The sequence below is a fragment of the Aulonocara stuartgranti genome, assembly GCF_965226115.1.
Source record: "Aulonocara stuartgranti genome assembly, chromosome: 6".
Classification (NCBI taxonomy): Eukaryota; Metazoa; Chordata; class Actinopteri; order Cichliformes; family Cichlidae; genus Aulonocara; species Aulonocara stuartgranti.
This window is the reverse complement of record NC_138944.1, coordinates 25,115,693-25,139,650: the sequence shown is the minus strand read 5'-3', so window position 1 is coordinate 25,139,650 and position 23,958 is coordinate 25,115,693. Positions and strand designations below refer to the sequence as shown.

Sequence of the window (23,958 nt, the reverse complement as noted above, 5' to 3'; positions counted from 1 at the left end):
CAATTATTTATGCCTTTTCTTTCTTGTGGGGACACTACCAAATAAATAAACAAATAAGTAACAAGTAATAAGTAATAAGTAACATATTGGTTCTTCAGTTGCTATCTTATATCTTAGGTTTTCTCCTGCAGCTGTTATAAGGTGCCCGGGGTCACTATTCTGTGGTATTTGCAAGTGGTAGCTTATGAGATTTGTTATTATGGAGATTTTGCATTGAATGTATTGCAGTAGCCTATACTGCAGAGCATTTGCCACCAGAGGAAAGCATGTACTGAAGAAATTGGTAGATAAGCTCAGTGAGCTGTGAAATACGGCAACTGAATGGAACAAACTGGTATTCTGATTATAAACATTCTCTGTTTCCCACGTTATTCTATGCCCGCATGCACTTTATCTAACTTACTCTGTGAGTAAGGCCAATTTAGGCCTTACTCACAGAGGCCTTTTGAAATGTTTTGCTTGCAGCAAAGATGCAGTTTTTCTTATAAGGTGAACGTTCTATTTCTACTTTACGTCGCACTCTTTCCACTACAGCGCGAGGATTAGCTGGTGAGCGTTTGTTATATTCAGTCACAAGGAGGTCTTGCCAGCGATCGGTGGTTGCCAGGAGTTTGCCAACTTTAAAATCCTTAATTAACCTAACTTGCACGTCTGGACTGTGGGAGGAAGCCAGAGTAGCTGGAGGAAAGGACATGCCAGCTCCACAGAGAAATGTCAAAACAAAACCCGGAGATTCACATGTTTGCGCTATTGGGCAACAATGCCAATGGCTGCACTGCCATGTTGCTGTGATGACAGCAACCCCCCCACCCAAAAAACAGTAAACTAGTAAAAAATAAAAATGTCTTGCATCCGTTTCAAAACACTAGTTTTAGAAATAACTATACAAATGTGCTGATATTCCCCTGTTGCAGGTATCATCGGCTCCTCCAGTATGGAAGAAGGTTGGGGTGTAGCAGATACCCAGTATGTCACCAATTTTAGCAGTGCTAGCACCGTCCGCCTTCTCTCCTGGCAGGTTAACGTCCTCTACTGTAACACAATCTGGAAAGCAGCTACTTTTAATGACAAATTATATCACATTACTTTATGCAAACTCTGACTTGTAAGACGAGTGCTAGTAGGATGTATGTTTTCTATCTTTTCAGCTAAACAAGCACAAGTGTTTCTCCCACACAGGCTCTCGCTGGGCTTGGCTACCTGGCCGGTGGCTTCAGCTTGGCTTTTAGTGAAGGATATGAGAGTTGTATTGATCCTGCAGTCAAGCTTGCAGCAAGAACCACAGCGCCTTTCTCCTGACTTTAAAAGGATTTATTCAACACCGTTGCCAGAATAAAACCTTTACCAGGTGCTGAATCTCACATTTATATATTTATTTGCCAACAATGATTCACCAGCAGGCCATCACTGCTTGCTTTTTGATTAAGAGACCTGCCCACAGGGATTACTAAAAACCCAGTAGGCAAATACAACAGGAGACTTTAAAGAGCAGGCTTTCACACCTGTGTAGGACAGGCTCAGTTAATACTCTTAAAAGGCTGCAATGAAACTGAGCTGACGCTGACACAGAAAGTGTCTGCTGTTGCTTTTAAAAGGAAGTCCAGGATTAGATTACTTCGCTAACTGCAGAGCACACTGTGATCAATTCTATATCATCATAGCTGCACCGGCGCAAACAGTCAGGCTGTTATTTTCATATTTCTACACATGCATTTGTGTTTTTATGATTCACAGTTTGGAAATCTGCTTCTGAGGTGGTTCAGCTTATTATATCAAAATATTACCATTAAGAAAAGTGCAGTTTAATACAGAAGACATTTAAAAACAAGTCAGTAGTCTTTTATATTTATTTTATCTTCTACCTTTCACTGTAAATGCTATAAATAGAAAGAGTGGGTGGAAATAAACATGGCTTTTTTTTGTTGTCTGCATGCTAAATACAAAGTTTTATATTAGTAAAGTAAAGACCCCCCCCCCCCCCCCCCAAAACACCACCACCACTACCACCACCACCAAAGCAAAACTGAAGAGATCTTATGGAAGTCCTGAAAAACAACATCACAATTCAAAGCACTTTATGGGCAAGGACAATCCTATTAAGACTTATTTTGCTTCATTTATGTTTTAAAGGTATTTTAATTCTGCTTTTATAAAAAAACCTACAGAGCTAAATTCACTGTTACTGATGCTATGTTTCATATTTCAGTTATGTTTGTCAGCATGCTAATATTTACAAAGTGCCACTGAACCGAAAGCGCCGCTGAGGCACGAATGAATGTTACCTGATATCAGGTCTAAATTAAACAAACCAATAAATAGATTTAACATGGCTTACACAGCTATATGACTGCATGTAATAGGGGTGGGGGAAAAAATCGATACTGTGTAGTATCGTGATATTTTGTTTGCTAATAATGTATCGATACAGGGACAGCAGAAATCGATATTTTGTTACAAAAAAGGTTTGTTTTTTTCAAATGATTTCATGTATGGATACGATTACACAGAAACCCATGGGATACACGGAGGTTTTTAATGCTGACATCCCACAAGCCTTGCAGAGATCATGGTTTAATATAAAAAGATATAAATTTAGATTTGATTTAAATGACCTATAGGTTCTCTTTGTCTATGATGCAGATCTACATTTGTACCTGCTTGTTAGACTAAATGAATGTAAATCCAAGTGCATCCATCCTCCTGTCCTCTTCATACTTGTATATTCAGTATTAAAACAGTGCTGTTAGCATTAGCATTAGTCACATGGCACATAATGTGAGGCACACAAGGAGCGTGCTGCTGATGCCACTCTCCTCCCCGCTGCCTCCCATGCCTCCCCCCCTCCTTTCCTGCTCACTATTCTAATCCAGGCTGGGCACACGGAGGCCCCTGCTTTAAATACACCCAGGGTGGAAGAGGGAGATTAAAAATGACAAGAGTGATTAGTGAAGCCATTAGCAGGACAGCCCCTGCTGCTGGACAATACACTTCCTGTCAGAATTAAAACATCCCTCCCCTCCTGATCCAGTTACCTGCCGCCGAGCTGTCCTTTTCCCACCATAGTGGGAGACATTTTTACAGAGTAAAAACAACACAGTCATCACACGACTCTTATTTTGTGTGTACAAAGGTTAAATTGGTACATTTATCACCTTTTTTCCCTCGTCCGTTACCTCCTTTTATGTTGTGAAAAACAGCACTGAGGTAAGGCTATGTTCAGGTCAGCTGAGAATACGACAGTGAACTGTCAAATCTTCACAAAATATTAAAAAGAAAAATGTTTTTAAAAAACTACATAAAAATGCCCAGGAGGTTTTTCTTTTTTTCTCTCACGTCCTTTTCTCTCTCGTGTTCTGCTTTTTCTCTCACCTCTAAATACCCTCAAGGCCTCAATGTTCTCATCGTCTTGCAACTCGTGCAACACCACGCTCCGAGTTTGGGCTCTGACTCACCAATTTGTCTGAATTCACCTTAACTGAAATCTGCAGTACGCTGCTAAACTTTGACCTCAGCTGACCAGGATCTCTAAGGACATAACACCAGGAAGCTGTGAGTGCGTAATGTCGCCCAATTTAGTAGACCTGTGCTGTCGTGGAATCAAGGAAAATCCCTCCGTTATTCTTAAATCGCAGTACTCAGAAACGACGTGTGGGTGGGCTAGCTGTTCCAGACACAGCCGTTTTAGGATGATAGTAATCCTGCTAAACATCAAGGACCTTGTGAGGTATTAGTGGGGACAAAATTCAGCAATACTGTTGGTTCTAATGATGACTACAATCTCACTCAACCTACCGGGACACAAAAGCAGGGCTCATGAGGCCTTTTTTAATAGCTGTAAGACACCAAGTGTAGACTAACACCCAGACACGACAGGGTGCCAGCCATATCTCTCTCCAAAACTGCCAGCAGCAGTCCATAGGTCCGCCATGTTGCTTCACTAACCTCCATCCTTTCTAAGAGTGTGGCCCATGGCTATTATAATCTGATTTGTAAGCCTCTGCGTGGCACTTATGTAACAGCAGGGATGAGTCTGTAGCTGGGGAGATAGCTGTGCACACATCCTTCCATGTATTGCTCAGTAACTGGGGGAAGAGAGGGAGGAAAGAGAAGAGGGATGGGTGGCGGTGGGGGGTAGTGATGGTGGGTGAGAACCAGCTGGCTCTGTGTGTCTGTGTGGTGAAAACGTGCCAGAGTTTGCAAGCAGTGGGACTCGTGATGATGACGACATGACAACGGCGGAGGATGAGCAACTGCACACGTGACAAAATTTGTCATACTGAAAGTTATTTATAGTAACGAGTTATTCTCGGGCTATTATATTAAAAATGTGCCGTTTTATTTTTGCAAATTACGGCAGTTATGCTGATGAGCATATTTCAGGCAAGGCAGGCCCAGTGATGCAGGAGAGTAATCCTTCATCTGTTAAAAATATGACTGATTCGGTCATAAAGTATGAAATTCTCAGTAGGTCTGCCTTGGATGCAGATGAACGTGTGAAAAACTCACCATGTTCCTCTTCCATCCACTCAGTGCACTTTTGACTCAGTTGTTAATTTCACCTGTTTAATGAAGTCTTTTTGTCAGTCACTCACTGTTTAAACCTAAAAGAAAAATATTTACTAAATGTACAGAAAGGGCCCTGAAAACTGCCCACTGCACTTTTACATATTTAATTGGAGATTATGTATCAGAATTTCAGGAGCAGGACCACGCCTCCAAACACGCTCCTTCCAGCTGTCATCTATATAGGTTCCCTCAGTTCTGCAAGCTGATCATTCTCGTTTACGTGTCAATTTGCCAGTGTTAGTTGGCACAACAGACCCCAAAATAAAGGAAACAGGACTTCTGTTCGTTCTAGTTGGTTAAGACGTTTCATCTCTCATCCAAGAGGCTTCTTCAGTTAAGCTGATGGAGAGTCCCCACCTCTGGTGGAGTTGTCCCCTTGGAGGGGGTCTTGAAAGCCCAGCTGTAATCATTTAAGTTGTTAATAGTCAGTTGAGGCAAGGTGTGAATTAAGGCATATGTCATTCCTGAGGCGAAGTTGTGACTCCTCTGAGAAACATTGCCTGCCATCATATGCGTTATAAGGTCACATGAGTCAAGGTGTGTGTGAGGGTTGAAATGCCTGGGAGGAGCTCTCAAGGCTGAGATACAGATGGCTGATAATTGGTGCTGTAGGCCCTCCTTCACTCCTCTCTCAACCCACCTTTACTCACATGATTTCAGGGTGGATCAACAACTCTCAGGACCCCCCCCAAACTGGACAATCCCACTGGGGTCCATTGGCTTTTAGAAGTGACGAAACCTCCTGGATGAAAGCTGAAACGTCTTCATGAACCAAAAAGAAAAAGTGCATCTGTCGTTATTTCAAACGCTGACGACTGAGAACCTCAACTGATAGATAAGCTCAATTAGATTCAATAGAATACATCACAAATTCCATAGACAAAAAGCAATATGTGGCTGGGTTATTCATAGACTTGACAAAGGCATTTGACACTATAGATCATGATATATTAATAAGAAAACTGGAACGTTATGGTGTCAGAGGGGTAGTTTTAGATTGGGTCCGGAGTTATTTAAGTGACAGAAAGCAGTTTGTGAAAATAAATGGTGGTTGCTCCTTATGTATGGACATTGCTTGTGGTGTACCCCAAGGGTCAGGTTTGGGTCCAAAATTCTTCAACTTATACATTAACGACATCTGTAAAGTGTCCAAAGTATTAAAAATGGTTCTCTTTGCTGACGATACAAACATTTTTTGCTCTGGTGATGATCTGCAGAATTTATTGGAGGATATGACTAATGAAATAAGTAAAGTGAAGTTCTGGCTTGATAAAAACAAATTATCATTAAATTTGAATAAATCTAAACTGATGTTATTTGGAAATAGTAGTTTAAATACAAATGCAAAGATTCAAATAAATGGTGTTGATATTGAAAGAGTCAGTGAAAATAAATTTCTGGGGGTAATAATAGATGAAAAACTTAACTGGAGAGCTCACGTAAGATATATCCATTCCAAAGTATCACGAAGCATTGCAGTACTAAACAAGGCAAAACAGGTATTCGACAGAACATCACTTCATATTCTCTACTGTTCACTGGTTTCACCAAACTTAAGCTATTGTGCAGAGGTCTGGGGCAATAACTATAAAACAACATTACATTCACTTTTTACTCTTCAAAAGAAAGCAATTCGAATCATCCACAATGCAGGTTATAGGGAACATACAAACTCACTATTTTTGCAGTCTGAAATATTGAAAATTGCTGATCTAGTGAAATTCCAAACAGCACAAATTCTATTCAAAGCAAAAAATAAAGAACTGCCAGGTAATATTCAGAGTATGTTTTTTTTGAAAGAAGGAAGTTATAATTTAAGGGGTTTTTGTAACTTCAAAACAATGAAGGTACGTACTACAAGAAAAGGCTTTTGTGTTTCTGTTCATGGAGTGAAACTATGGAACAAACTGAATATGGAATTAAAGCAATGTCCAAACATAAAACTGTTCAAAAAGAGTTATAAAAATATGATCTTCTCGATCTATAAAGAAAAGGAAAATATTTAAATTAAGTGAATGTCTCTATTTAAAAACAAACAAACAAAAAATTCATGATGTGATATTATAGTATATAGTATATCAGAAATCTGTTCACTATTTTTATTACAAATTATATCAGTAAGGAAGCTGACTAAATATTCACTGATAATTTATGGCAAAGGGGTGGGATTAAATAAGTGTATACTTCTTCCCACTCCCTTTCAACATGTAAATTAATCAGAATGTTTTTTTGTATGTAATTTTGCATGTTTCTTTTCTTCTCTATCCCTTTCTAAGACTGTATATTGTTCACATGTTGGAGGATATGAACTTAAGTTAAATTAATGAATGATTAATCATGAATTAAAATCATCAACCTGGAATCATTGATATTGTCCATTTGTTTCACTTCATTTTATCAGCCTGTTAATGTTTAAAGATTCTCGGGAGGAAGGAGTTTTGCAGCCTAAGTTGAACTGAGTAGCTTGGTGACAATGCCTTTGCTTTGAAGAAAACATTACAATTACTCTGTTTAAAACTTGATTGGTTTGCATGTAAGTTTTACTTAACAAGTAGCACCTTTTGACTAACTAGAGCCAACAGCATGTCTTACATACATTTTCTAATTAGTTAAATGACCCTTTCTTCTTATCATTCAGTAATCTAAGTAATTAGTTGACAGAAGGCTTTGTGGCTGTGACATGCCAATTGGTTTCACAGACAAGAAGCAGAGAGAATTGGGCTTTAGCAAATCATAGAAGGGGCATCACGGCCTCTCCACTGGGGTTGTGTCTATGGCTTTTGGGTAGTCCCAAGTTTGTTCTAAAAATATCTGGATTTAGCTTGTTATTTACAAAAACAAACCATCACAGTGTTAATATATGAAATGGGCCCGCAGATTGTTGCAGTTTGCTAGGATAAAACTGAGGCTTGTGGCAGAAAACTTCCTGGATTGCTTTGGGGCTCCTGGTAAGCAAATTGTAGTGGGAGACTGGCATACTACTGCAATGTGCTGACTGCTAGCTGGATGTGATAAAAGTCTACAACACAACAGTAACTAAGAATGTCTCCTTCAAAGCAAGACTGTTAATTGGTTGCCTGCAGCAAGCATTTAAAACAAGTGAGCTCTCATTTTCAGGGCAAATTTACTTGTCTACCACTGCTCTGAGTAGTTTGTTATTGAGACAAGACTGTGGCAAACTGCTAGTGACCAAAGCAATTCCAAGAAGGTTTTTGATGTGACACTATATACCTCTTTGCAACCAGTTTCACCAAGATACCTCTAGCAACCCCCAGCAACCACTTGCCAAATGGTCAGGGATTACACACTGTTCCCTAGCAACCAGCGGTTGCCAGTGGGGTGGGGGTGTCACTGAGTGGTCTCTAAGCCTGTGTAACTGGGGCCTTAATCAGCAAACAGGTAAGATTGTAGAGGCATTCCTTTTTATTTATCACCAACAGACACTGAGGAACATGACCCTAAAAAAATATTTTACATCTTCAGATAGAGTGACTCACCCTTTATTTAGACACACGCCCTGCATAATATGCAAATACAAGTTTAATGGCACATCGCAGCATGTCGGTGTTCTGTTTTGCTGTACTTGATTGCCAGACCGCAATTTCCATTTCACGTTCGCTTGTCTGTCGGTAGAGATAATGACAGAGCTTTGAGGACTTGACTTTTTCTAAAACATAAGCAAACAGAAAGGCACCTTCTGTGTGTGCAATAGATTCACAGTGATATAATTTTTCTGTTTACACAGCAGTGCTGCGAGTTATATCTGTGTGGGTGTAATGATGGTGCTGTCTAGGAAGTGGACGCTGAATATCCGTATTAATGATCGTTATTAAAGCGCTCAGTTGCAACCTGCTGTGTGCTGTGTGCAGTGTGCCGTGTGCGTGGGCACGCATCTGTAATCCACACTTCTGTGACCACATCAATTATCCTGCTTGTGAGTATAAAGTTCCGCTTGACTGTCAGTTTACTAAACACAAAGAAGAAGAAGTCGTCTCAACAACTAGACTTATCAGTGCCATGTATGAACTATAGTAACTACGACTGCTGCTAAAGTTGTGATGTCAGTTTGAATAACATAACATAACATCCGAGAAGATAGCAAGTGTCGGAATATGAAACAGAATATTAGACACTCACAGGCCACTTTGTTAGATACACCTGCTTGTTAATGCAAATATCTACTCACCAATCACACTGCAGCAAGTGACTCTGAATCTGCCGTGGTTGTTGGTGTCAGATGGGCTGGTCTGAGTATTTCAGAAACTGCTCATCTGTACTGACACTTCCCTGAACAACCATCTCCAGTGTTTGCAGAGAATGGTCTGACAAAAAGAAAATATCCAGCAACACAAACTCAAATAACCACGTTATTTAGAATATCTCTGAAGGAACAAAATGTCAAGCAAGCAGAAGACCACACCGGGTGGCACTCCTGTCAGAGCTAAGAGCAGAAAACCTGAGGAGTGAGGAGTGTTTCCAGCACCTTCTTGAATCTGTGTCATTAATTATTAAGGCAGTTGAGGCAAAAGGGGTTCAAAGTGGTACAAGGAAGGTGTGCCTAATAAAGTGGCTGGTGAGTAGTGTCATCCAGGTATATTAAGAACCCATCATTCCCTATGAGAACATGTGATCCAGCTGACTTGTAGATTTTGGCGGTCGGAGTTGTTAAAACCAGTGAAAGAGACACAGCAGCCATTTTGTGTGTCTTCTGATTTCTTTGTGTTGTGTGTGTGTTATCGTTCGTCTCAGAGGAAACAGTTCCGCGTCAGGAACGATGAATCTGGCTCGTCTGCTGAGAAAATGTTTGACCTTGTACCAAAAATCAGCCTCACACATATATACGCAGTCATGCACTCAATGGCCTGGATCTTTATTCTTCATTTAAAAACTAAGCAAAACCCCTCACTGCCCTCCACGCTATCAGTCACTGACAGAGAGCAGTCCTCCCACAGAAAACATGACCATTAACAATGAGGCTCAGTGCAAAACAACAGTACTGTTTGTACCGTTTCTGTAAGGATTAATCAATTAAGCAGACAATCTCGAGAGAACAGCTTTGATAAAAGGCGGATATTTATTTAAAAAAAATATCAAAGGTTTCACACAATCACAGCCTCTCAAATATAAGGATTCATGTATGTGATGATAAAGAGAATAAAGCATGTTCAGGGTTTTGGCTGCTGGTTGGAATAAACAAGTAATTAAAAGATCATCAAGTCTGAAACACAGAGTGATTAATGATTATGAATAAACGATGATATCACACAACACCGGAGACATTGCCACTTTTTAAGTAAAGATGAAATATTGCAGGAAAAAGAAAAAAGCAGAAATATTGGCTTATTAATCGGCCTTGTGGTGTCACAGAGTGTATTATCATTACTCTTCAATTTTAATAGTGTGTCAGTATAATTAATTAGCTCGATGATATGACTCCAGGTCTTATCTGTTTACATAAGACAAAAGGAAGTGATGCCATAGATTGCTGTAGCTACATGGTGTTTGGGACTTCTGTATTTTCTGATTAATATAAAAGAAAATACTTCCTGGCAGCACTATAGATGAACTATACACAGAGTTTGAGTTCTGTTAAAAATCTACTATAATTACCATCTGAATGCATTGCATTGTAATGCAGCATAACAGAAAGCTGCAACAGAATCAAGCAGAGCTCTGTGTGTGACAGTGTGACAGGTGAGGACATGTGATGGTGATGACGATGATAAGAAAAGCAGGAGAACAAATAGGTGGAAACAAGTGTGTCTGAGTGTGTGTGCTGTGACAGTGTCCACTGAAAAACGCTATTAATGAAAAGAACTTCCTGCCATGTTTTTTCTACTTCTGCTTCTTCTTCTTCTTTCATGACTCCAATATGATGTTGTTGTTTTGTTTTGTTTTAAACCCAGTTGATTAACATTGCTGATGAGGCTACCATCAAGCTAAACCATGATTTAGGAGCAGCGTTGGGTAAAAACAAGCAGTGATGCATTTATGCCAATATCCAAAAAACCCTCAAAATAAACAAATAAATAAAGAAACAAACAAACCCGATTCCTTCTCCGAGACACAAATTTTCAATCTCACTGCAGAAATAACTCACAAATTACACGATGTCATCAATCCGTACCTAATAAAAGCTGAGGAAATTGAAAAGCCTCGCCAGTCCGGCGTTTTGTATATTTGATATTGACTGTCTGCCTTTCAAGGCCGGTCTGGTTTGATTAGATTTCCTGCCCAAAAAGGAGGTCATGACAGGAGAGAAGAGAAAAACAGAAATGCAACAGAACAACGAGGACTTCTGCTTCACCTTCACATTTATGTAAAAGCAACTGAATTCTGACGACCATAAAATATAGCAAAACATATAAAAACATCTCAAGATGAAAGGATAAGTATAGAATAATTTTCTGGTCGTCGTCCTATTTTAACATAATTAGTTATTTTTATTTCAGATTTCTGCCAAGTGGGAATTTGAGACTGTTTTGTTAGTGACAGCTGATTAAAATCAGCATTGAGAAAATAAACAGGAAGGATGCTGCAGGCACGTAAATTCAAAGATTTAAAAATGGATACTGACATAAACAGCATGCAATGACATGCTAAAAACTCCTCGTTGAAGGTCATTACGCACTCAGTCGCCAGTTTATTAAGCTCGCTTCAGTAAAACTGCAGCCTTTCAGAACAATTTTGAAGGTTTAGTTTTTGTTCAAGCTTAAAAGGCAGGAGGTGGTCTGCAGTTCCTGTTTGTGCTCATGCAAACTCAGCAGGTTAAATCAATAATTTATGAGGTGATGCTCAGAACTGCACATCCTTTGAGGTTTTGAGTGTTGAGGCTAATTTTTCTATTTGTGTTCCACTGCAGCAAAAGATACCTAAAAAAAAAAAATATAAGCTGCAACTTAATTTTGCTACTTTTTTTTGCATTTGGTGACTGACTGAAAGTACTTGCACCTTCAACTTCTGGGTGACGACATCAGGTCACAAGGCGATTGCACTGGTCACCTGGTGGGAGGCTGAATGTTCAGTACTACATCATATTGTGTTGTAAACTATTAAATGCACTTAGGATTGATTAAAACTGAAGTGTTCCCCACATTACGATTCTTCTAGAACTGCCATACCTTCTTGACTCGCTTCCTGCAAAATGCACATGATCATCATCCTGTAATAATTTATTTAAATGTCTTCGGCAAACACCTTGTTTCATGACTGCAGAGACACACAAGTCTACAGCCTCTTTCTGATTAAAAAGCCATCTTATATTGGCTTTTAATTCAAGGTGCCTCATCTACAGCTTTGTCTGTGGGTGGTGTTTGCCATATTGAGTCTGAGCATCAGAAAAATAACAATTTACCGCCAAGCCTGTGGCACATTTTTATAAATCTGGAAGGTGATGAAGAGGATTGTTTATACAGCGCATTGAGCCAAATAAATAATTACCCCACCGCACAGCAAAGAATAACATGAAGGCAATTATAGGACATTATAGTGAATGTTTAATTAGAATGATTTATTACTAATAAAATGAACATTTTGAGGCCATATTTATAATAGGATTATAGTAAAACAGATGTTTTATCTCTATTCTCACATCATTTGTAATAATCTTAACATATAGCTTGATAAATTAAAAAAAAAAGGTTGTTAATCATGTAGGGCATCAGCACTTAAATTGCTAAATGAATCCACAAAAAATAAACCCCCAAAACAGCCTGATGGCAGAGTCGTGAACCTCTGTCACATGGTCTATTTTGCGGTCTTGTCCGGCACATGCTGCACGTTTCGCAGATTACCGTGCAGCGCCCTGATTTTGGCTCGCACACAGCTCAAATATGATGCAAAGTCACTGTGCTCCGATTAATCTGAGCATAATCCCTGACAAGCCATTCGGTCTTACCCCCACAGCTGGTGCGAGGCTGTTGTCTGGGCACGAGGCGAGTGAGTGTTTTTTGTGTGTCCACGTCTAGGATGGAAACATGCATTTTCTGTTTGGGGGAGGGGGTGGGGGATGCTGAGGTTGTTGGTGTTGTTTTAAAGAAACAAACAAATAAAAAACAGAAGGACCCCACCTTGTCACGTCCTGACATACCCCCCTCTCAAAACACCCGGAGAGCTGCTTTATCAGACATGTAAGTACAATAAAGCGTGTTCTGTTCCCGATCCTCATTACTGCCCCTTCATGAGCCAAATTAGGCATTAAACTGGGGACACAAAGCGCTGCCTCCTCATCAGCTCTGTTCCCAGCATCCTCCACTTCTCTCCATTTAACTCCATTACTTCCTCCTCTCATCTCTTCCTGCTCTCTCTTCACAAAATAACCCACTTTTCCTAGATTTTCTTTATTTTTCAATTGCTTTCACACACACACACACACACACACACACACACACACACACACACCATCTGCAGTCAGGGAATGAAACCCATCCGGTATAATGGACAAGAAGAGCTTCTTCATTCAAACAGAAATACAACAACTGAAAAATAAAAATCAACCACAGAAAATTCCTTTACCAATATTACACATGAAAAACAAATTTGTGCAACAATAACTGTATTATCTGATATTTTTTGTAATTTTTCTTTCTTTATTAAATATTTGACATAATGAAACATCTGAATAGAGAAAAATCTGTTTAGAAGAACTGCTCGCTGCTTAGTTGATGCCCCAGAGGAAGTGGTCACAGTGATCGGGGGTAACAGCTTTAATCTGTAACGCTGTTCAGCCTATCGGAAAATATAAAATAATATAAAATAAAGATAAATAAAATGAAAATAAATAAATGAAAAAGTAGGAATAAAAACTGGAAATGGATCTAATAATTTAATATAAGTGGAGTACTTGGCTACGAACTATCACTGCCTGTCAGATGTGTTCTCAGTAATGCTGTAAAAGTATAATTAACACCTTTTTTTCTGCTTAAATCTAAAACAAGGTGCTTTTATGTGACTTAAACATGACCTCTAATTCCAAGTGAATGCACAATAAAAGCATACGTGTCCCTAAATTATGTTGCAGTGCCTCTTCAACATGTCCAAGCATGTAGGCAGCTCAACAATCAGTGGGATAAGCAGGTTTACAGGGAAATCTTCTGCATTCTTCAGGGTTAAAAATGCAGGTAATAATGATGTGACCTGAATGCTCCTGAAGTAGACGTCAGTCCTATCTCTGTCTGCAAGAATAAAACACTTTGCTTCACAATCCTCACACAGGAAAATCTTATAAAAACATATTTAAAATGGGAAAATGCTCATTTTTCTTATTAATTAAGTGTGGTGAGGATAACCTTCTCCTAATTCTTAGTAACAGGTACTGAGAGTTCCTTTTTACCGGCCCCAAGTCTAAGCTAGTGTCTCTTGCAGTGGCTGATGCCAGGAATACATAATATGAATAAAACATCCACCATGGCCTGAATACTGATGCTGAGCGAGAGAAAGAGGATGAGGAAGGAGTGAAAGGAGAAACCACGGACGGTAAAGAAACTGCAGGAAGAAAGAAAAAAGAAAAAAGGAACCTCTAGCGACTGCTGCTGTCAAAATAAGAATGACTGAAATAGCAGAACACCGGGCACCAATGTTTTCACTCCGCACACCTTCTTCTCTGACAGATATCTAGCTGGCTAAACAATGTTCATTCACGTTTGCTCTGCATATTTAAAATGTCCAATGTGCCGACAGCACCCAGTCACTGGACGAGCTAATAATAGGGAATATGGGGAACGCTGCAGGTCGTGACTGTCTTTAACCCACAGAACAAAAACCTGACGTCAGAACAATGGCAACTCCAAAGGCCAGTGCTCAGTCCACAAGCTCTCCGTGGGCTGCTGCTGGTGGTTTTCAGCGGCTTAAACCCGATTAAATAATTTAAGTAAACATACAGGATTTAGTTAGATATACAGCGTGTCAGATCTGTTACTGTGTTGTTTTTGGAGACACCCTTTCCCTGAAATGTGTGGCAGCAGCTCTGGAGAAAGCTGGTCACACGCTCAAAGGTCAATAAAAACTTGTCGTAATACTATCTTTAGGATTAATGCAGTGTCAGGGAAATTAATGATTTGTTTGAGGTGTGGTGATGGAGGTGGCGTTTGACTTTCACACTGGACGAAAACCTGTCACGGTTACTTTGATATATCTATGTGAAGGTCTAAATTTCTTTCTGAAGCACGCCTAATAAGAAAACAAGAGTTTGCACGTGTGCTGTGCAATATACGGCAAAACTGTGTTAGAACCAGTGAAAAATCTTCCAGTTTGAAGACAAAAATCAAACATTATATATCTTGGAACTTTACACAAAAGGTAGAAGGGCACTGCAGAAAAGTTTGATATTTAGCTGGGAGGAAAATGACAAGCAAGTGCAGATAATTAGAAGCACCAATGAAGGGGAGAAATAAAGGAGATAAAAAGATGAGAGGGATATTAATGCAGGTACTGCTGCTGGACTGGATCCAGTGCAGCACTGCTTTTACTGCATTGCTGATCCACTGCCGGCCAAACCTGGATTCACTGTGTTGACTTAAAGAGAGAGCTTCCAGGCCTTTGGAGGACATTTCACCTCATGATGTACGTGCAGGAAGAAGCGTGCCACATATGACACGAAGCAGGAAGAGTACAGCACCTGTTTGTAGTCTCCTGCATGTCTTTTCTGTCACAGACCAGAAATCAAGTATTTATTAACAGTAAAGATTCCCATAAGTGCCACCTTGGGTTTGTTCTATAACCTTAAATGGGATATTTTATGCAACATGGTACTGCAGCTCAATCTTGCTATTTTGGACTCTATTAGCCTGGAATGATTCAGTTCAATTACAGCTCTTATTGATCTCATCATCTCATGTTAAGCCCCTCCCCTCCCTCCTCCTCACAGTGTCTTATGATTGGCTGCTCTTCGCAAACAGATGGTTTTCAGGTTGAACCTGTCAAGTGAGAGGGACTTCTGGGCTCACAGCCAGAGCTGTGTGAGAGCATGTTGAGGATTTATGCTCTCAATGACATCATACAGAGCCTAGAGCAGTGTCAAAGTTCCTGTTTTTCACTCCTGACTATAGGATGTTTTTAAACAATGGGTCAAAATTTTTTTACAGAAACTTTTAATTGTATAATTACAGTCCAGTCTAGGCAATGAACGACACCTTTATTCCTTAGGTTAAAGATTTCTTTCATTAACTGGAGCAGTGTCTCTTTATCGTGTGGAAAAACTGAGAAAAACAGCAATGTTGGATTTGCAGTTCTTATATTAAGATATCTTCTCGTGGATTAAATGTGTGGTTAAACATCTTTTCACTGAAAGAAGGGGAAGTTTTACTGGTCCGGCCCACTTTAGAAGTGTGCTGCATGTGACTTATATGTGATTACAGCATGAGAGGCACCATTTGACTACAATTTAAGCTCTGCCATCAAAGTGGTGCTGTTTTTCTAACCCTTTCAAAAGCAAGAACAGGCTGTTTCCCATGCCATCTCTGTTTTACACTGTGTGAAATTTCTGATATTTAGAAAAAAATATTTTGGCCAATTAATAGAAATAATCCATCAAATAACTGAGAAAATGTAAGCTGCAGCCTCACCCAGAATTTAGAAGTAAAAAAAGGATCCTGTCAATTGTCAAAATTCAGCATTGAGCTGCATTTTTTCCCTACAGCCTGCATGTGAGTAAATCCCTGCAGAGCTTTTCTGTCCTCCACACTCTCTCTTGACTTCGGAGAGTTTGTCCTTCTGCTGCAGCCTTCAGCATCTCTTGGCTGAATTCTCCCTCTGCCTCTGTGCCACTCCCTATCAGCACAAGGATGCTTGCTATCCTCCTCTTCATTGCTTTTCTTATCTCTTATCCTTGCTTCACTCTTGTTGTTCCTCCCGCCCCATCTGTTATCTCCCAGCTGGATCTGTTTTACGGTGCACTGCAGTAGGCCTATAGCGAGGATCCAGGCTGAATGAGTCACCCACTTGCAATCTGCTGCCCTAAAGCCCTGCAGGCGTCAATCACATCCACAGACCCTGCTGCTATCCCCAGGCTCGCATGGGTGTCCGTCCACGGGCGTTCACATTTTGTCACTGCATACTTTTCCAGAACCAAGAGATGATACTGGAAAGATATACACACACAGTGTTACATGCTAAAGAATTTGCCTTTCACCCACAAACTACAATGAACCGCCCAGTTTTTCAAGAAGCATAAATCAGAGTGGCACGTGTGTAGCTGTTATATTAGCATTCAGCACACACGCTGGGAAATCTCCAGTAGAACCAGGCCTGACTGCTAAATAAAGGATCACGACTCCCATTACCCACTGCAAGAAATATACGACGTTCAAATCTAATAACTGCCTCTTGATTTTACAACTCGTAACGGCTCGCAGACAGCCATAGAATCCAACAATCACTCATCGACATGTAGCTAAACTATCTTCACAGACAATTTCATTTGCAAACAGATCAAGGCTGCTTGTATTTCTGTTCCTCAACTGCATCCTCACCACTGATTTCCATCTTTTGGCATCCACGGAAACATAAAAGGTGGCGTTATTACCCAAATATACCAGTGCATAGATTTAAAAAGTAGTGCAGGTTGATTCCAAATTATACTGTTATCATGTCAATGCGCACATTTTTACTCACATTGATGTGTGCTATACTATAGTTAATAAACTGTATTGCAACATTGTGTTGATCATTACCCAAGAACAGGCTGAAAACGTGGGTAGTGCATATGCAGAACAGCCACGAGTCTGGATCGAGATAACGGTCTCTGCAGTGTGTGAGGTACGGTTGAGATGCACATGTAATGCAGACAGGAGCGAGCTCTACACACATGCGTAATTTCAGTCATTTTCAGAATACATTTTATGCAACAAGAAGCTAAATATTCCAACATGGCATGAAACAAACTGGATTAAACCTCTTTAGACTCACTATGTTTTAGATGCAAGCGTGACTCATACGAAGGGAGCCAAACTTGGAAACTCGTCAGCTTCTTTCTGACACTGACAAGAAGCAAAGAAACCATTTTATCCGAAAAGCCTGCAAGAGTGAAACCCCCCAAAGACTCGCTTTATTTTTTCATCTCTCACTGGTTCTGCCACACGTTCTCAAGCTTTCCTGCTCATCCTCCCTCCCTCCTCTCTCTTGCAGCTTCTATTTGATGAACAGATTTTCGTCTTCCTGCTTGCAGGACCGAGATAAAAATGTGCTCACCTGAAAGCGACGGTGGCATCGTGAGAGTAGAATCTGCTCTAAGCGTGACTCATTTGACTCCGAGGTGGAGTTGACTTGTGACGTATTAAGCCAGAGATCATCACCTTTAAAAATAAGATGGTTGGAAACGCTGCTTGTGAGCTTAAACACAAAAGGGGAAGAATACACTGTGCTGTCGTTATAGCAGGTTTAAATGAAATACAAACACTTTCGAGGTATTATAACCTATTATAGCATGTGCTGAGTTACATCACATAGTGAGAATGACTAATGGATTGCAGATTAAATGAAGAAAGTTTTTAAAAAAAGCTATTCCTAGGGACCCTGCTGGGTTTTACCCTTCATGCCCCCGTGCTTCACTTCTTTTTAAAATGGCCCCCATTATTAATGCAGCACACAGGGCATCGATGTCCTTGAGCGAGGGAGAGAGATGTATTCTGTCAGAGAAAAGTGTGATTATGCTTGTGTGAAATAAATTACTCTGTGATGCATGTGAAAAGGTGAAACTGAGTTTGCGTGTGTGTACTTCGCACTGAAGTCGCAGTTAACTTCAGGGTATTCTGCCTTTCATGAGCCGTTTTTCTCAGCAGTGTCTACAATAAAGAAATGCATCTTCCTCCTCCACTAAAACGAGGATTTGCTGTTGCTCATACAGCAGACGCCATAGTCCTCAACTCCAGACTGAAGCTGCACAGATAATTAGCAATTAGAGACACATTGGGCTAAAAGGTCGATGCAGCATTTTAGGATAAAAAAAATTCCAGTTCACATCTAAAACATTTTGATGTTAGTGTGGTTTTGGATTTTCAAACAATCACTCCATAAGTGATGTATACAGGCCTGCTTGTGTGGGTATATCATCTATTTGATGTTCCTGAACTTAATTTTTATATAACTTAATATGCAGTAACATCTGTTATAGTATATCATTGCTGAAAAAAATCAACTATTTGATATGAATTGTTAATCTGTCATTTTGATCTTATTTTTCAATAAACTGAATAATAAGGTGCTCGAGGCCTCAAGGTGCTTTACATTGTTAGTTACAGACCCTCAAATCATAGAGAGAAAACCCCAACAATCAAACGACCCCCTGTAAACGAGCACTTGACCACAGTGGAGGGAACATCCATCAAATCCCCAAATTTATTTTCCAGTCATATAACACCACAAGAACCAGTAAATGTTACTGGGACACCCCAACCAGAGAATTTTTGGGGGCATATTTGCTTAAAAATGGTCTAAAGTTGATCTGGGAACTTTTATTCACTGATTAGCCAGAGTATGGAAAATCAATCAATTGTGAATAACACAGGTAATCAGTTCAGGCTTCCTGACTTCACTTTAACATGCATCACGGACCAAGCACTGACCTGCAACTCACAGGACTCAAATCATCTCCTCCTGCAGCCCCGTGCCAGACGCCACAGGACAACACTACAGGTTCTGCATCCGTGTCCTGATAGGTCAGAGGTGTTTTAGTGGCACTACGGGGACTTACACAATATCAGGCATATGATTTTAATGCTGTGGCTTATTGCCTCTAGCCTGCACTGAGACGTGGCAATGATAAAACAATTGAAGTAAAAAAACAAAGCAGGTATGGATATAGATTGTTTATTACTGCTTTCTGACCATTATGAATCTCCGATTCTAACACTTCATGCATTGACGACGTCTTCTCATGTTGTGTGACTGTCTTCTTAAAGTATGGTTGAGCAACATTTGTCATCTGTGTACAACTAGCCAGCTTGCTGGGTTGCTTCCCACATAAGTCTGGGCTTGGATTACAAGGCTGTGGCACAGGAACAGAGGGGTTGAGGGGAACCTTCTGCCACTGGGATTCTGTGGAAGAGGACTGTGTGTGTGTGTGTGTGTGTGTGTGTGTGTGTGTGTGTGTGTGTGTGTGTGTGTGTGTATAATGTTGAGGAACAGACAGCAGGAGACCACAGAGACGACACACTGTGAGCCTAAAGCTGATTAAATCACACTGGGAATAAAACAGATTATTGAAGACAGCACCAAGTAAAAATCTTCAAGTTCAGATACAGTTACTGCATATTTAGACAGTCAACAACACCTCTTTATGCATGCACAGATCCACATAAATCTATGCATATTTACAAATGCTTATGTGTATCCCCACCTCTCTTTTACTCTCTTGCGCCTGCACGCACGCACACACACACACACCCACACACACACACACACGCACACACACACACACGCACACACACACACACACACACAGATTCATCTGATGACGAGAAAGGAACATCTGCAAGGAGAGGGAGGGCGTGCTAATGGGTGACAATAGACTCATCACACAGAATTAACACAATCAGTGCAGCCATCCAATGCCCTGTGTGGGCTGCTGTCTATTTCAAATCAGATAAAATGAGCTCTTGATTAAAACTGAGAAATGTGTTAACAGCAATTTGAGATTGTTCCCAATTACTTCACTTTGTCTTTTATTTAACACTCGAACCCGATCCAGTCTTCCAAACATAACGCACCTAGCGGTGATCTGCAAGCACTGCTCTTTGGGAACATGCAGTCAGAATGTATGATTCATTATCAACACAGGCCTTACAAATGTCAGTGTGACATTAGCAGTAATATAAATGACTCATGTTGGGAGATGTGAAAAACAAATGAAAAAACAATAACAGAGTCTACTGCATGTCGATATTGGATCTCGAGCTGCCAATTGTTTCAGTAAACTCCTCTCCTCACGAGCTGCTACTTAATTCTCAGTTAGTCAGTTTCAACCTGCAATTAAGAGTGTTCAGTATCTCCAGGCAGAGACCTTGAATAGACATGTGATTATTACTGTCACATTCAACGCACTATTCCCCTCCATCTCAGAGACAGCTGCTCATAAAGTTGAAGAACAATGCAAAGTGAGACTTGTCACTAAGGCCATTCTGAGATTGAATAAACTGCTGAACAATGAGGGGGAGGGCACACATGTGTGTGTGTGTGACTCACACAGGCTCTGTGTGTCTTGCAGTGAGGGCCCTGAAGCTAATGGACAGTGTCATTGTGACTCAGCCCTATAAATGGAAAACCTCCCGAAGTTTCCAAGCTAGAGGAAATAAAACTCACTCAAGGCCTTTGAGCTGCTGATGAGCCCATACATTCAAGGTCTCACTTAAGAGCACTCTGACTGGCTCCCGAGTTAAAGGTGATTAAACCTTCAGGTTGTGCACTTTGACCTGAAATAACATAATAATACACGACTAGCCTAAAATGAGAGGGTTGAGAAAGCGCTTTGGGTAACCTTGAACAGAATACCTTTGCGGTGGGCTTGCGCCTTACAATAATAATAATAATAATAATAATAATAATAATAACCGATGATTCAGTGATGGATGGGGAATGCTTAATTCAATTTATCACCTGGTGTCCCGCAAAAGGCGATAAGTGCATTTAGAGGGCGCAGAGGTCATGGCGTGCCGATGCTGGTAGGAGCGGATTTCCGCCAAGGCGCACTTAACGATTGCATAACGAGGTGCGCCTCGGAGTGTCTCCTGTACTTAACTCGTCCTTCATTTCAGGGCCACAACTTGCGCATTGCAAGAGTGAGCGACAAGCATGAGCTGCAGCTCCGATGCTTGTCAGCGCGGAATGTCATCTGAAGGGTACGGAGAAGAACCGACGTTCCCGACATCACTGTCATCACAGTGTTGTGCCATCTGGCTCCCAGATGGACACGCAAAAAGCGTGGCACTGAATAATTATCGTGTTTTCCCCGTCACGCACTGAATAACCACCGGAGTCAAACACGACTGATGCATTCTCCCGTTGGTGCAGTGCTGCAGCACGCCAGTGTTTTCAGCGGAGTGCACCCCAGAACCACAAAAACACCAGAGGTTGTAGGTGATAAATGGAGCACGACTCGCAACAACACTGCGTGTTAATGCAGCGACATTTAGCGTGAATTAATCATCACTGTGTTGGGGATGAATCTCTGCTTTTCCAAACCTTACGCCACTCCTCCTCCCCCAGACAACGTGACACTGTAAGTGGAAGATCTAGTGAGAGCCGGAGCACCGTACGCCGCATCTTCTTACCTGAGTGGCTTTGTGGAATTGCTTTTTCAGCCCCGCTACAGACATGTTCGCTAAATCGAGGTTCTAGCTGGGAATACGAAGTGCTGCTGCAGGTGTGAGCAGGGAATCTCGCTCCTAATTGAATCTGGTGATCTTGCAGCCGTGGCTAACTCCCGTCTACACTGGTCTTCACCAGAGGGATCTCCTGCGAGAAGGGGGGGGGGGGGGGGGGGGGGGGGGGGGGTGCTAAAGCCCTTATCAGGCTATTGGATGTCAAAACCACATGTCTTAAACGGCTCTGACGTCGAAGCCTGCTCAGTTTAAAGCGGCCGCCACCTCACTACAGCTGAACTCTAAAAAGGGGGCTGAGGTATTTCTAATCTAAGCTCGTTTAGCAGAAAGGACGCGAGACTAACGTGATGCGATACCAAGAAAAAGGATGACATTGCTCTTCATGTCTCAGTGATTGGAGAGGATCTAGGTGGTAGAGCTACATGTGTTGGTGAGGGGCACTGTGCCCAAATGTGATGTGTGAACGGTTCCCGTGGGAGACAGGAAAGAAAGAAAAGAATAAATAAATAAATAAATAAATAAATAAATAAATAAATATGACCTTTACACCTCTGCGTTTCAGCATCTCCAGCACCCTGGACAGCGCCCATCTCTCAAGGGAGAGAGCCGTGCCACCCCGGACAACCAGACTACAGCAAACCAATAATTACTATTATCTCCCTTAAGAAAGTCTCTAAGTGTCACAGAGCCATAATGAATGGTTACACTGCAGGTTCGGCTGCAATACTGACTATTAATTGAAAAAAAGCAATGTACCATACTAAATATGCGTGTACCTACACAAGCTTTCAGAGCGCAGAGGAGACTATAGCAGTGAGGCAAACATGAGAAAGAAATTAAAAAAGCAACATTAAAACCATCTTACCTATACAACATTTAGCAGAACTCTATTTTATTAACCACTCGTAGAACAGACAATGTTAGACTTTTAAAGTCATTTTGTGTGTTTATATTTGTCTTGTTTTTATTTTTAAGGTATTTTATAACATAAATTCTGGGGAAAAAACCCAGAACTCAGAAAAAATGTCAGTTCCCGACTATCCAAATCATATCACTTCTGTACTTCTTACTCAGTGTATTAAATGCAGCCTACTCGTGCGTCATGGTGCAAAAACTGTTTTGGCATCGACTCACACAGAAAATTAAATGAAGTGCAGAAATTCACTGTCACGTTCCATCACACCTATAAGACTTAGCTAGTAACTTGCGCACACTCAGTGTTATGGTGTAAAAAAAAATATCAGAAGTTTTCACACACACACACACACACACACACACACACACACACACACGCGCGCTTACGCGTGAGTCCATCACCTCTCAGATCCATACTCAGTCCATTAATCATTGCATCCATTAAAACAATGAAAAGTCTGCTCAAAAATGCAGGACCAATGCGAGCAGCGGGTCTGAATTCAAACAAACAAGTCACCTGCACACATTTGTCAGCAGCGGCACCCCCTACGGCGCCAGATGGCTAGTCTACTGTCTGCTGGCCACTTGTGCAGACAGTCAGAGACGCATCCCACATGGCCGAGGTTAGAGTATTTGAATTAGGCTCGGAGCGACGATCACAAAATTGGCCATGAAATCGTAAATGTGGCCATATCTGCGGCCGTGACATACTTAAATGAAACGAATCCTAAGCGCGCAGTCGAGAAAATTAACTCTAAAAGGCGCAATCATCTTACAAACTAGATAAACGCAAGCATTCAAATGTATAACTTGTTTCGGAAAACAAAGCACAACCGGCGAAATGTAAACGACAGGTGGTAAAAGTTATACTGTGTCCATTTGTCTGTGGTGGGAGGAGTGCTTCTCAGCAGCAGGGCGCATAGTGGGTGTAAGAAGTGCAGAAGCGCTGGCAGCACCAAAGTAACAACCGAAGGTCTCTACGATCAGACCACAGTATGTGCAGGGAGACCACGCAATATGTTCATAGGCCGCTTTACATTTTAGAGTAAAGAGCAATATTTCTATTTTCTTATGTAAAATACGAACACCTCACACAGTGGACGCATTTGCGCTTTAATGCGAATGTAGTAAACGGAGAGGACTTTTAAGTATTCTGGCTAAATTA

The 23,958-nt window shown here is 40.9% G+C and overlaps 1 protein-coding gene across 2 annotated transcripts in view; it reads right to left on the bottom strand.

The window, feature by feature from the left end:
- Window positions 1–22,009, bottom strand: part of sh3gl2a (SH3 domain containing GRB2 like 2a, endophilin A1) — a 37,294-nt gene extending 15,285 nt beyond the window's left edge. For both annotated transcript variants that reach the window (XM_082537771.1, XM_082537772.1), the window contains exon 1: window positions 21,828–22,009. In XM_082537771.1, coding sequence (XP_082393897.1) covers window positions 21,828–21,872 — 45 coding nt within the window. In that variant the 5' untranslated portion in view covers window positions 21,873–22,009. The remainder of the gene's footprint in view (window positions 1–21,827) is intronic.
- Between the last annotated feature and the right edge of the window lie 1,949 nt (window positions 22,010–23,958).